This window comes from Muntiacus reevesi, chromosome X, assembly GCF_963930625.1.
Source record: "Muntiacus reevesi chromosome X, mMunRee1.1, whole genome shotgun sequence".
NCBI classification, from domain to species: Eukaryota; Metazoa; Chordata; class Mammalia; order Artiodactyla; family Cervidae; genus Muntiacus; species Muntiacus reevesi.
In genome coordinates, this window is record NC_089271.1 from 99,402,103 (window position 1) to 99,417,311 (window position 15,209).

General features: G+C 49.1%; 1 protein-coding gene across 1 annotated transcript; it reads left to right on the plus strand.

Annotated features, from left to right (window-relative positions):
- The first annotated feature begins 4,086 nt into the window (after nt 1-4,086).
- Nucleotides 4,087-12,401, plus strand: LOC136154617 (uncharacterized). Its single transcript, XM_065916819.1, is given in 2 exon segments — nt 4,087-9,234; nt 12,177-12,401. Coding segments are annotated over 2 exon segments (5,157 nt in total). The 5' UTR covers nt 4,087-4,302.
- Nucleotides 12,402-15,209: the final 2,808 nt, after the last annotated feature.

Genomic DNA, 15,209 nt, shown 5'->3' on the forward strand with positions numbered 1-15,209 from the left:
CCACTGCAGAAAAGAGTTTGGAAGCTCCTTAAGAAGTTAAACATAAGTTGTTGCCATATAACTCAGCAATTCAACTTCTAGATGTATGCCCATGAGAAATGAAAACATATGCCCATGCAAAAACTTGTACACAAATGTTCATAAGATCATTATTTATAATATCCCCCAAGTGAAAACAATCCTGATGTCCATTAGTGGACAAATGGACAAACAAAATGTGGTCTCTCCTACAATGGAATATTATTCAGCCATTAAAAGGAATGAAGTACTAACACATGCTACAACGTGGAGGAAACTTGACAATATACCAATTAAAGAAACCAGACACAAAAACCCAGATATTTTATGATTCCATTTACATGAAATATCCAGAATAAGAAAATACATAGAGACAGAAAGCAGATTAGTGGTTGCCAGGGGATTGGGTTCAGGAGGAATGAGGGTGGGTGGCTGCCAAAGGGAACAGAGTATCTTTTGGAGGTAATTAAATGTTCTAGGACTGACTGCAGTGACAGCTGTATAACTTGTTGTTGTTCAGTCATTCAGTCGTGTCAACTCCTTGTGACCCCGTGAACACTAGCACACCAGGCTTCCCTGTCCTTCACTGTCTCCCAGAGCTTGTTCAAACTCATGTCCATAGAGTTGGTGATGCCACCCAACCATCTCATCCTCTGTCATCCCCTTCTCCTCCTGCCCTCAATCTTTCCCAGCATCAGGGTCTTTTCCAATGAATCAGCTCTTCACATCAGGTGGCCAAAGTATTGGCACTTCAGCTTCAGCATCAGTCCTTCTAATTAATATTCATTATTGATTTCCTTTACGACTGACTGGTTTGATCTCCTTGCAGTCCAAGGGACTTTCAAGAGTCTTCTCCAGCACCATAGTTCCAAAGCATCAATTCTTCAGGGCTCAGCAGTACAACTGAATATACTTAAAAAATAAGAGTGTCCTGGATTAGGACTTCCCTGGTGGTCCAGTGCCTAGGACTCCATGCAGGGGGCCCATGCCACTCCCAATGCAGGGGTCCCAGGTTCAATCCCTGGTCAAGGAACTAAATCCCACATGCCACTGCTACAGATCCCATGTGCTGGACCTAGGACCCAGCACAGACAAATGGATAAATAAAGTAAAATAAAATAGAGTATACTGGGTTGTATACTTTAAGAGTGAACTTTATGGTATGTAAATTGTACCTCAAAAACTGTTATTTAAAAATGCAGTCAGAATTGCAGCCAGGTGATAATTCAGCTTCCTGAGCCCCACTATGATTAATTGGTCAGACTGGCTATAGGTTGGTTTCCATGGAATGTCTGTCGTCAGCATGCTCTCGTCCCCTCGCTGAACCATTCTCTTCTTCCCAGCCTTTGAGAATCAGGCCTGTGAGCCAGGTCCTTTCCCCTGATGCCTCTACCCCTTGGTTTGCTAAGTCCTCACCACCCTGCTCTAACTTGCTATAAAAGACCCCATTCTGTGTTGTGAAGTAATTAGCCTCCAACTAATAAAAAAAAAAAAAAAAGACCCCATTCTGCCCTGTCCCCGAGTTATATGGGGGAATTCCTGCTTTCTACTTATCTGTTCCACTAGTTGGTTACCACAAGAAATGATGAAGGAAAGTTCACCATTACTGGATGTATGAATATCTCCAGATACTTGTTCTCAGAGTCTGTTGCTTTGGGAGTTTCTTTCTTCAATGTCTTACCTTCTTAGCAGTGGCTCCAGCTACAAAGGCCTTCCCTGTATCCTAATTGCCAATGCCAATTGCCCTTATTTTTTTTTATATTAAAAATCCATTTGTAAATGCATTTCAGCAGCTCTCCCTTCTCAGCATCTTTGCTAATTTAATCTCCCTCCCCCTTGATTAGCGCCGCAGGGGGCTGACCAGAGCAGGAGGCGCCCAGCTAATCGGATCACTCTTTTGTCTGAACATGACGCTCAGCAGGAACTCACTGGGATGCACTGGGTCAGACCCAGGGCAGATTAAATCTTCTGCCAGCTAGCTCTCGGGACCAACCAGGGGAGGGACCTGGAAGCAGACAATGAACACATGGGTCTCTGGTCTGAAGGGGCTGATGAGGAGTGGTCTGGGCGACTGTTAGGTGGGGTTGCTGGAATTGGGGACTCTGTGAAGATGTGATTCGATGAGAAGGAGAATTTCCCAGCAGATGGAACACTGCTTGTCATCTGACCTGTTCACTCCCCGCTTCTCAGAACCCCTTCACACGCTGAGCTATGGCAGAGAGGGCACTGAACTGCAGATTGGGAGATGGGGTCTTGTCCCTGCCTTGTTCTTCACTCACTGTGTGTCTTGGTAAGCTCCTTGACCTCCTTGGGGATCACACGTCTCAACCTGGGCTAACCATCCCTACCCTGTTGCTGTCGTTTAGTCACCAAGTCGAGCCCGACTCTCTTGCCACCCCATGGACTGTCCATGGGGTGGACAGTCTGAGCCACCATAAACAGGCTCCTCTGTCCATGGGGCTTCTCCAGACAAGAACACTGGAGAGGGTTGTCATGTCCTTCTCCAGCGGCTCTTCCTGATCCAGGGATGGAACTCTCGTCTCCTGCATTGTGGGCAGATTTTGTAACCACTGAGACACCAGGCAAGTCCAATTCCTACCTTATTCATCCCTCAAAATGTTGATGAGGACCAAATGAAATTTAAAATTAAAAAGACTTTAGCGAGCAGGTATTATTTGTCAAGCACTGCTTGAAGGAAGTATTGTTCTTAGCCCTTTGCAGGTATTAAGTCATTTAATTTCCTCAACAGCCCCATGAAGAAGGTTCCACTGGAATTGTATGGAACAGATAGGGAAACTGCAGCAGAGAGGGCAAAACTTTTCCGAGATCACACAGCATGTTAGTGGCCAAGCGTTTCACCGCTGCACTATTCAGCCTCTCCCAGTCTATAAAATCAAGCTCCTGAGCCCTGATTCTCGGCAGGTAGGAGAGGGGTAAGCATCCTTCTTATTCCATGGTGCTCCTCTCATGCCATTCTCCTCCGCCTCAGCTACTCACTCCACCCATGAGATTCTACCAACCTCCTCCCCCCTGGTTGGTGCCGTCCCATTGAGGTCACTAACCACTCCCTTGTCGTTCATTCACTAAGCATTCATTGAACCCCCACTGTGTGTCAACACTGTGTTAGATGCTGGGACACCCTGGTGAACAAAGGCAGATCAGAAGCTGCTCTCATGAACTTGCAGTCTGGTCAGGGTGGGTTTTGGCTCTCTTTTTTTTTAAGTAAGCTTTTTTTCTTTTGAGATAATTGTAGATTCTCATGCAGTTGTAAGAAATAACACAGCAATGCCATTTATCCAGTTTCCCTGAATTTTTTGCAAAGCTATTGTACAACATCATACACAAGATCCAAGAGTCCTGAAAGAATCTGAAAAACACCATGAAATTCCCTGGCCTGTGTAAATTTTCCACTTGCGCAGAATTTTCCGTTTGCAAAATAAGGATAGAGAAATGTAAACGGAACGTCTATAGGTTTCCCAATAACTGCACAAACAAGCCTGCTGTTTTCCGGAACCAACTGACGTCAAGCACCTGTACTCACAGATAAGATGACCCCATATGATACACATTATGTTACTTTTATGTTACTCATTCACTGTACTGGATGTGCTAACGGTGTACATTATGTTATTCATTCACTGTACTGGATGTGCCAACGGTGTACATTATGTTATTCATTCACTGTACTGGATGTGCTGACAATGTGACTTCTGCTTATAAAAGTCAGCTTACACTGCTATACGGTGCGACTCTGCCTCCGAGGAGACTAGAGTCGCCCGGCTTGTGCAAACCGACAATAAAGCCTCTTGCATATTGCATCTGCTGGACTGTTTATTGAGTCGCGGGAGCTCCTCTCCGGAACAGAGACCTGACGTTTGGGTCTTACATTTGGGGGCTCGTCCGGGATCGAGGAGACCCCGGATTCAATACCAGACCTCAGCAGGAGGTAAGTCCGGCCGGCAGTGAGTTTGTGTTGACTGTTGTCCTTTGTGCTTTGTGTTTAGTACCCGTACGGTACGGGCTTAGTAGGAATTCGTGAAGCGGACCGATGGGTCATAGGCCTTCCGAATTTCAACCCTGGAGGACGCTCCGGGGGGGTTCTGAGTGGCTGGGGACGAGCAGGCCGTCCTCAACCCCGGGGGTCAACGACTTCGGCCTCTGCCCCCGTCTGATTCTTTAGTTGAACTTTGGCGCCGATACTGTGCCGCGCGGCTTCTGGTCTGCATTCTGTGTGTCTGTACTGTCTGTGTGTTGGTGTACTTTTGTGTCCCCCTTCCCTCCGGCATGGGACCCAGACTAACTACCCCCCTAAGTTTGACTCTAGAGCACTGGAAGGACGTCAAAGGACGAGCCAGTAACCTGTCAGTAGAAATCAGGAGGAAAAAGTGGCAAACCCTTTGCGGCTCCGAGTGGCCAGCCTTCAATGTGGGATGGCCTCAGGAGGGCAGTTTTAACATTGATTGTATTTTGCAGATCAAAGAACGGGTGTTTGACACAGGACTTCATGGACACCCTGACCAAGTCCCCTACATAATTACCTGGGAGAGTCTGGCCCAGGACCCGCCATCCTGGGTGGCACCTTTCGTGGCAGAAAAGCCGAAGATTCCCGGTGCCGATATACCCACGGCCCCACCAGCCCAGTCCTCTCTTTACCCCATTTTAGAAAAAGAAAAATTGACTGCCAAAACGAAACCAGTCATCCCGCCGGAAGATCCAGTTCTAATTGATCTCCTGTCTGAAGTTCCCCCTCCCTATCAACCCCCTCCAGTACCAGGTTCTCTGGCCAGGCCGCCCCCGTCCGCCTCCCCTGAGGCCCGCTCCCCTGACACCACCGGCCCAGCGGCGACCAGCGGGGAGATTAATACTTCATCCCCCGTCGCCTCCCGGTTGCGCCAACGAAGAGATCAGGGAGAGGGAGGATCGGGAGAATGGAGGTCCCAGTTATTTCCCTTGAGGACTGTGGGGGGACCAGGAAACCAAGTCCAATACTGGCCATTCTCGGCCTCTGATTTGTATAACTGGAAGACTCATAACCCACCCTTCTCTAAAGATCCAACAGCCCTCACGGGGTTAATTGAGTCCATCTTACTAACCCATCAGCCCACCTGGGATGATTGTCAACAGCTTTTGCAGGCTCTGCTGACCGTAGAAGAGAGACAGAGAGTTGTCCTGGAAGCAAGAAAAAACGTGCCCGGGCCCAACGGGGCCCCTACTCCCCTTCCAAATGAAATTGACGCAGCCTTCCCCCTGACGCGTCCGGACTGGGACTACAACACCCCTGCCGGTAGGGAGCAGCTCCGTCTCTATCGCCAGGTTCTCCTTGCGGGTCTCAAGGGAGCCGGGAGACGCCCCACCAATTTGGCCCAGGTAAGAGCAGTAACACAGAGACCGGAGGAGACCCCGGCAGCTTTCCTTGAAAGGCTCATGGAGGCATACCGTATGTATACCACTTTCGATCCTAGTAGCCCCGAGCATAGGGGAAATGTCTCCATGGCCTTCATAGGGCAGTCGGCGCCGGACATTAGAAATAAATTACAAAGGTTAGAAGGACTTCAAGATTATAGCTTGCAGGATCTAATGAGAGAAGCAGAAAGGATTTACAATAAGAGAGAAACTCCAGAAGAAAGAGCAGAAAGGCTTAGGAAAGTGCAAGAAGAGAGAGAGGACAGATTGAGAAAAGAACAGGAAGAAAAAGAAGAGAAACGAGAAAAAAGGCGTAACAGAGAGTTGAGCAGAATTTTGGCCACCGTAGTTCAGCCTAGGTCAGAGCCAGGAAGGAGAGATAGGTTGGGAGGCAATAGGCAACCGAGAATAGACCGTGACCAATGTGCCTACTGTAAAGAAAGAGGCCACTGGATAAAAGAATGCCCAAAGAAACCACGGGATTTGCGAAGAGAATCCTCCAAGGTCTTGTCCTTGGATGAAGATTAGGACAGTCAGGGCCAGGAGCCCCCCCCTGAGCCCCGGGTAACATTAAAAATAGGGGGGCAGCCAGTGACCTTTATGGTGGACACAGGAGCTCAGCACTCTGTATTAACCCAGACCAACGGACCCATGAGCACCAGGACCGCGTGGGTACAAGGAGCTACAGGAGGAAAGCTGTGCCGATGGACTACTGAACGGAAGGTGCACCTGGCCTCCGGTAAGGTGACTCATTCCTTCCTCCATGTTCCGGACTGTCCGTTCCCCTTGTTGGGGAGGGACCTTCTCTCTAAAGTTGGAGCCCAAATTCAGTTTCATGAAAAGGGGGCCTCCATTACAGGACCCGGAGGGGCCCCCCTTCAAATTTTGACCATAAAGTTAGAAGATGAATACAAATTATTAGAGTCTAAAACCTTGCCAATGGGTCCCATCCAAGACTGGATACGGAAGTACCCTCTAGCCTGGGCAGAGACTGCAGGAATGGGGCTAGCAATGGGACAGCCGCCCATTGTCGTTGAATTAAAATCCTCAGCTACCCCCATTTCGGTGAAACAGTACCCCATGTCTGAGGAGGCTTACAAGGGAATCAGACCCCATATACAACGGCTCCTCAAGCTGGGCGTCCTTGAGCCCTGCAGATCAGCCTGGAACACTCCCCTACTCCCTGTCAAGAAGCCAGGTACAGGAGATTACCGGCCAGTGCAGGACTTGAGAGAAATAAACAAGCGGGTAGAAGACATCCACCCAACAGTGCCGAACCCGTACAATCTGCTTAGCACCCTACCCCCTTCCCATACCTGGTATACGGTATTGGATTTAAAAGATGCCTTCTTTTGCCTGAGGCTAAGTCCACAAAGCCGACCCTTGTTCGCTTTTGAATGGAGAGATCCAGAAGCTGGCCTGTCGGGGCAGCTGACATGGACTAGACTACCGCAAGGATTCAAAAATAGCCCCACCCTGTTTGATGAAGCCCTACATCAAGACCTGGCTGCCTTTCGGACACAACACCCCGCCCTGGTGCTTCTGCAGTATGTAGATGACCTGCTGCTGGCGGCCCCCACGGAACTGGATTGCAACAAAGGCACGGGGGCCCTGTTGGAGACTCTGGGAGAACTGGGGTACCGCGCCTCGGCAAAGAAAGCCCAAATTTGCCAAACTAAAGTGAATTATCTGGGGTACCAGCTAGAAAATGGACAGCGATGGCTGACAGAAGCCCGGAAACAAACGGTATCACAGATACCGCCCCCAACAACTCCCCGCCAGATGAGAGAGTTTCTAGGCACTGCGGGATTCTGTAGGCTTTGGATTCCTGGGTTCGCAGAAATGGCAGCACCCCTTTACCCCCTAACCAAGCAAAACACCCCCTTCCTTTGGGGAAAGGCCCAACAAGAAGCATTTGATAACATCAAAAAGGCCCTCTTGAGTGCCCCAGCCCTAGGGCTCCCGGACATATCAAAGCCCTTTGAGCTCTTCGTAGACGAAAAACAAGGGATTGCTAAGGGGGTACTAACTCAAAAGCTAGGACCCTGGAAGAGGCCCATCGCATATCTCTCCAAAAGATTGGACAATGTTGCAGCAGGCTGGCCACCATGCCTACGGATGGTGGCGGCCATTGCCACGCTTATCAAAGACTCTAACAAATTAACCATGGGCCAACCCCTTAAAATAACTGCACCCCATGCTGTAGAGACTATAGTCCGCCAGCCTCCAGACCGCTGGCTCTCAAATGCCCGAATGACTCACTACCAGTCTTTGCTGCTGGATACGGAGCGAGTGCGTTTCGGTCCAGCCGCCGCCCTCAACCCTGCTACGCTCCTCCCGGATCCCCAAGAAGGGACCCCACATGACTGCCAGCAAATCCTGGCAGAAGTGCATGGAACCAGGAAAGACCTCACCGACCAACCACTGGCAGACGCAGAGATCACCTGGTTTACGGATGGGAGCAGCTACCTTTTAGAGGGCGAGCGGAAAGCTGGGGCTGCAGTAGTTGACGGAGAAAACGTCGTTTGGGCCAGCGCTCTGCCTCCGGGAACCTCGGCCCAAAGGGCCGAACTCATCGCCCTCACGCAGGCACTCAGGAAGGCGGAAGGTAAGAAAGCCAACATATACACTGATAGCCGGTATGCCTTCGCCACAGCACATGTACATGGAGAAATATATAGAAGGAGGGGGTTGCTGACTTCAGAAGGCAGAGAAATAAAAAATAAAAGAGAAATATTAGATTTACTACAAGCCTTGTTCTTACCAAGGAAACTAGGGATAATCCATTGCCCAGGCCACCAAAAGGGAGATACACCCATTGCACGGGGAAATCGGCTGGCAGATATAACTGCTAAACAAGCGGCATTAGGCCCCCAAATACTAACTGTCTCACTCGAGTCAGCATCAAAAAATGATGATGATGCGGCACTTGTTTATAGTGAAGCAGACCTAGACTTTCTTCAAGGACTTGGGGCGGACTATGACAAGGTCCATAACAGATGGATATACCAAGGGAAAACAGTGATGCCTCAAAGCACTGCCAAGAGACTTTTGACTCACCTGCATAGACTGACCCACTTGGGAAAAAGAAAAATGGCTGACCTCCTAAATGAAAATAAATTAGACTATTACATCCCTCAGAGAGACTTACTGATACAACAAATTGTAAACGGTTGTGAGGCCTGTGCAAAAGTAAACGCTGGCAGACTAAAACTCCCCTCCGGAGTTCGAGCCAGGGGGCATAGGCCTGGAGTCCACTGGGAAGTGGATTTCACCGAGATTAAACCAGGCCTATATAATAACAAGTATTTGCTAGTGTTCATAGATACCTTCTCAGGATGGGTAGAAGCATATCCCACAAAGAAAGAAACAGCTCAAGTTGTGGTCAAGAAGCTCCTCGAAGAAATTTTTCCCCGATTCGGCTTACCTAAGGTACTCGGGTCAGATAACGGTCCGGCCTTTGTCTCCCAGGTAAGTCAGTTGGTGGCCAAATCATTGGGGATTGATTGGAAGTTACATTGTGCCTACAGACCCCAGAGTTCAGGACAGGTAGAAAGGATGAATAGAACAATTAAAGAGACCTTAACCAAATTAACGCTGGAGACTGGCACTAGAGACTGGGTTCAACTCCTACCACTGGCTTTATATCGAGCCAGAAATACCCCTGGCCCACACGGGCTCACCCCATTTGAGATCATCTATGGAAGCCCCCCCTATTATGAGGGACTGGCCACATTGGGAAACTTCTCCAACACCACCCGGGCCCCAGACCAATGCAACAATCCCGGCCTACACAGGCTCACTCTGCCTCAGGTAGGGGGACAAGGACTCTGTATTGGAAAGGTCCCCGCTGACCATGCCGGGCTATGCAATCAGACTGTTACGGTAGACCCGGGAGAATACTATCTGGTCCCCCCCCAACAATACCTGGTGGGCATGTAACACCGGGCTCACGCCCTGTGTGTCAGCCGCTGTCATGGACTTAACCCAAGATTTCTGTGTACTCGCTCAAGTGATGCCTCGTATTCTTTACCATTCTGAAGAAGCCTTGTTAGATACTCTTGAACATAGACGAAGAAAGAAAAGAGAACCGGTTATGACATTAGCTCTCTTGCTTGGACTTGGGGGAACTGCAGTGGGGATCGGAACCGGGACGGCCGCCTTAATACAAGGAGGCCAGCAGCTAGCCCAGTTACAGCTTGCCATAGATACAGACCTTAGAGCAATTGAAAACTCTATTTCCCTGCTTGAAAAATCCCTTACCTCCCTGTCGGAGGTGGTACTCCAAAATAGAAGAGGGCTAGATTTGCTATTTTTAAAGGACAAAGGCCTTTGTGCTGCCTTAGGAGAAGAATGCTGCTTCTATGCTGACCATACTGGGGTAGTAAAAGATTCCATGGCAAAGCTAAGAGATAGACTAGACCAGCGGCAAAAAGATAGAGACGCACAACAAAACTGGTTTGAGGGATGGTTCAACAGGTCCCCCTGGATAACTACCCTAGTCTCTACTCTTATAGGACCCCTTTTTATACTCTTGCTTTTGCTTACTTTCGGGCCTTGCATTTTAAACCGCTTATTACAGTTCATCAAAAATAGGCTATCGGTGGTCCAAGCACTAGTGCTCACCCAACAATATCAAATGTTAAAACAACAAGAGCCCTGAGTTTTAAGATTAAAACTAATGACAAAGAAAAGGGGGGAATGAAAGAATCTGAAAAACACCATGAAATTCCCTGGCCTGTGTAAATTTTCCACTTGCGCAGAATTTTCCGTTTGCAAAATAAGGATAGAGAAATGTAAACGGAACGTCTATAGGTTTCCCAATAACTGCACAAACAAGCCTGCTGTTTTCCGGAACCAACTGACGTCAAGCACCTGTACTCACAGATAAGATGACCCCATATGATACACATTATGTTACTTTTATGTTACTCATTCACTGTACTGGATGTGCTAACGGTGTACATTATGTTATTCATTCACTGTACTGGATGTGCCAACGGTGTACATTATGTTATTCATTCACTGTACTGGATGTGCTGACAATGTGACTTCTGCTTATAAAAGTCAGCTTACACTGCTATACGGTGCGACTCTGCCTCCGAGGAGACTAGAGTCGCCCGGCTTGTGCAAACCGACAATAAAGCCTCTTGCATATTGCATCTGCTGGACTGTTTATTGAGTCGCGGGAGCTCCTCTCCGGAACAGAGACCTGACGTTTGGGTCTTACAGTCCCACAAATAAATTAAGAACTGCAACAGAGATCAACACTCTGAAGAAGAGGTAAATACATGGTGCAGTGAAAGAGTAGCCTAATGAGCTGGTCTGAATTGGGGAGGTCAGGAAAGGCTTCCCTCAGGCGGTGATGGTTGCAGGAGACACCACGCCAGAAGTTAACCAGGGACTTCCCTGGTGGCCCAGTGGTTAGGACTCCACACTTCCACAGCAAGTCACCCAGGTTCGATCCCTGGTTAGGGAAGATCTTGCAAGGGGTGGTAAAAAGGAAAGAAAAAAAGAAAGTAAGTAAATTAGGCAAGGATGAGAGAGAAAGATTTCCAACAAAGGGAGCAATGTCTGCAAAGGGCTTGTAGTGAGAAAAACCAGGATCCCCTAGGGCCCCACTCACTCCTCAACACATTCCAACCTGGTTTCCTTCTCCATCATGTCACAATTTCTGTCCTGGCCTTCGTTGGTCACCAAATCGTGTGGTCAATTTTTGATCTTTATCATACTTGACTCACACACCATCCTTCTGGAACCCTCCTCTCCTTGACTTCCAGCACACAGGACTCTCATGCTTTACCTCCTACTGCTCCTTTGCAGTCTCTCCTTCCGTTACTCAAGCTCTAAACCTGGAAACCAGTGGGAGAAACCCTCTCAGAAGAGGGGCAACAGGCCAGAGCTGTCGAGAAGTCCCAGAAGACGAGGACCTCTTTGAGTCTGGATCCCTGGCCCAGTATCAAGCACCCAGTCATGTTCCTGGCACAGCAGAGGCACTCAAGGTTTGTGAAAGGAGGGAGTTGATGCTTAACTGTTTCCTTGGTAATAAACAAGACAGGCAGTCGTCCTTCAAATGTTTGTTTGCTGCAGGGCAGGGCACCCCTAGGATATACGGGTTCTCCTGTCTACATGGATGATTTGAGTCACTGAAATCAGCAAGCTGGCACCAGTCTTGAGGCCCACTCTCTCTGGCTCCTTACTAGCCAGCAGAAGTGATAGTCTTTCCAGACAGAAACCCTAGAACCAAGCGCCCCATCCTGGGGCCTTGGGACGGTTCCATAGGCAGGAATCCTGGAGTTTCTGGGGACATTTCATTGACCCCTGTGGGTGGGGTCAGAGGAGACGATCCAAGACCCTAGAAAGGAGTGAAACGGAACCAAGACCCAGGAAGATCTGAGTCTGGGCATGGGGCTCCCTGGAACTGGTTTAGGGCTTCCTCCAGGGAAGGCTTCCCCAAAGCGTCTGCCTGCAATGCCCGAGACCTGGGTTCGATCCCTGGGTCGGGAAGATCCCCTGGAGAAGGAAATGGCAACCAACCCTGGTACTCTTGCCTGGAAAATCCTATGAACAGAGAAGCCTGGTAGGCTACAGTCCATGGGGCCGCAAAGAGTCGGACACGACTGAGTGACTTCACTTTCTTTCATTCTTTCTTTCCGGGAAGGCACTGCCATGTCTGAGATACAGGGCTCAAGAGGAGGGGTCCCCAAAGCTGAGACTCGGAAAGGGAAAGTGTTCTGCGACTCTGTGTAGGGAAGGATCCCCCAGAGATGGTCAAGAAGGCCCTGCGTGGACTAGCATGCACCCACCGGCCGCCCCGCCGGATTATCCGAGTCAAGGGTAGCGCAGCCGGCAGTGCGCAGACTGACCGTAGGGTGGCGGGCTCGTCCAGCGGTGGGGCCCGGGCGCTGCCGCCCCGCCCGCCGGCACTTCGCCGCAGAGTTTGTATTCTGAGCGCGAGTAGTCGCCGCGTGAATTATTAAAGCCCAGACTCCGGGCACGCCTCGCCCTCTGCGGAGCTGGCTCAGCGCAGCGGAAGAAGCCGGCCTCTGGCTAAGCCTCAGCCCCTAGGGTTAGAACTGGAAGGCCTTGGAGGTCATCTGGGCCCACCCTCTACTTTGAGGGAGGCATCCACAGGGGACGGGGCCTTCCCCAAATTCTGTGCCGGGGCACCCAGGACTGGAAGCACGGTATCCAGGAATCCCGAACCGTCCGGGGCCCTTTGCAAAATTCTAGACGTCCCCGGTCCGTGCAGGAAACTCGAGATCCCCCTGGAAATGTTCCTCATCTAGCCATTACCCTGATGTCTTGCTTCCACTCCCATCCGAAGCTCCCAAGGTATAATGCGTCCTCCCCCCTCCACCCCCCAAAATAGACCCCAGTCCAGGCATACCAGCTGATCCCTGCCCTAAATGACGGGGACACAGCCAACGGGGGGTGGAGGGATGGGGGTGCGTCTTCCCAGGTTTCTGCTCAGGGCACCCCGGAAAGGTCCACTGGAGTCATTTGATGGGGGAGATGAGAGGACTTCATTCTCCCTCTGTCTCCTTCAGAAGGAAGTGGGCGCTGAGAGGGGAAACAGGCAGCTCCCCAATTAAAGAGCAGTCAGCCTTCCTACTTGCCTTCAAGGCCTGGAGTCTTATACCAGCTCCCACATCCATTCCCACCCCCCACCCCCACCCCTTGCCAGTACCTTGGATCCTGACCCCTGAAGGGTTTTCATATTTATCCTCTCAATCCTCATATTTATCCTCTCAATCTGCAAACAGCAGCCTTGCCTTAGGGAGTGCCTTTCTAAGAAAATCCTGAAGGACTAGATCTGTCTGTCTCTTTTTTAGAGGGGAACATATATGGCCAGCTGCAGACATGGTGGCAAGCATAGTTGAACCCCAACCTGCAAAAGAAATGTTAACTTCCAGCCTTAAAAATCTACCCTGCTCAATCCCTGCCCTTATCCCAGAGACAGGGTTCCCAGTTCAGTAGTTCAGCCCAGTGAGTGGGACCAACCCGTGTCACCTGACAAGCTGTTTCCAACACAACAGCCAGACAGACTATGAAAATACAAGTCAGGTCCCATCCCTCCTCTGCTCAAAACCCGGCACCAGCTCCCATCTCACCCAGAATGAGAGCCCAAGTCCTTCCCACAGCCTACCAGGCCCCTTCTGTCTTCTGGCCCTGACCACTACTCTCATCTCTTCACCTTATCCCCTCACCTTGCTCTCTAAATCAGCCACACAGGCTTCTTAGCTCCTCAGCAAACAAGCAAGGCATATTCCTGCCCTGGGGTCTTTGCTCTGACTGTCCCCTCTGCTGGAATGCACTTCCCTGATACCAACTTCATTTTTCCAGTCCTTTATCAGTGGCCTTCTCTGGTGATCAGTCTGCTGTTCTGTGTGTATGTGTTTTAGTTGAAGTATAGCTGGTTTACAACATTGTGTTAATTTCTGTTCTACAGCAAAGTGATTCAGATAAACAAGTATGTTCTTTTTCATATTATTCTTTTTTCTGATTTATCATAGAATATTGAATATAGTTCCTTAGACTATACAGTAGGACCTTGTTGTTTATCCATCCTATTATACTAGTTTGTATCTGCTAATCCCAAACTCCCAGTCCAACCCTCCCCACCCCCCTCCCCCTTGGCACCCACAAATCTGTTGTCTAGGTCTGTGGGTCTGTTTCCGTTTCATAGGTTCATTTGTGTCATATTTTAGATTTCACATAGAAATGGTATCGTATGATGTTTATCTTTCTTTGTCTGACTTACTTCAGTCTGTATGACAGCCACCAGGTTCATCCACATTACGACAAATGGCATCATCTCATTCTTTTTGTATGGCTGAGTAGTATTCCATTATGTATGTTTACCATGTCTTCTTTACCTATTCATCTGTCAATGGACATTTATGTTTTTTCCATGTTTTGGGTATTGTGAACAGTGCTGCTATGAACACAGTGGTGCGTGTATCTTTTCTAATTATAGTTTTGCCCTGACCACTCTGTTTAATACTCACAACCCTCCCCATCCTGCTCTTTTGCCGTAACACTTGCTAACATACCATATTGTTTCCTCATTTATGATGCTTCCTTTCTATCTCTACCTGCTATGCAGTCAACCTCAGGAGGGCAGGCATCCTAGTTTGCTTCACTGATGTATCCCAGTTGTCTAAACCAGTGTTGAATGAATGAAAGAATGAATTAATGAATGGAGACAAACATTCTGATGGGAGCAGTCCTTAGAAGCTCTAACAGGTTGTATACTTCTAACGCCCGTACCTGTGACTCTAGATGTGGCCTGGAAGAATCAGAGCTGGTTGAGAGAGGAGCTCACTCCCAAGGGACTCATAGCCAGGTCCATGGATGCTTTCAATCTCAAGCTGCCTGATATCCTTGCCACAGATAAATAAATGTACATTCTGGGGGAGTTGCGGCGGGGGTAGGGGAGTTAACGTTGACAGGAGACTCCAAAAACATTTCAGGGTTCAAAGCATGTCTTTTTGCCAGATAATCCTGGAAATTCACTACCCTTGCTAAAATTGTTTTTGTGTGAAATAGGCTCTGAGGTTTAAAAAAAAAATAGACTGAAAAGCACTTTGGAAACACAACCCCAAATTCCTCAGGCCTAAACTGAAACGTGACAATGGTCCCACTAGAGGGACACATCGTCCAATTACATACGGGAAACTGCACTCTAGCAGGACAACTTCATTCTGAGTAATGTCCAAAGGACAATTTCTAGAGCAATTGATCAGCCCGTGTGCAATGCTTCATCGGGAGCAGATGTGTGCCTT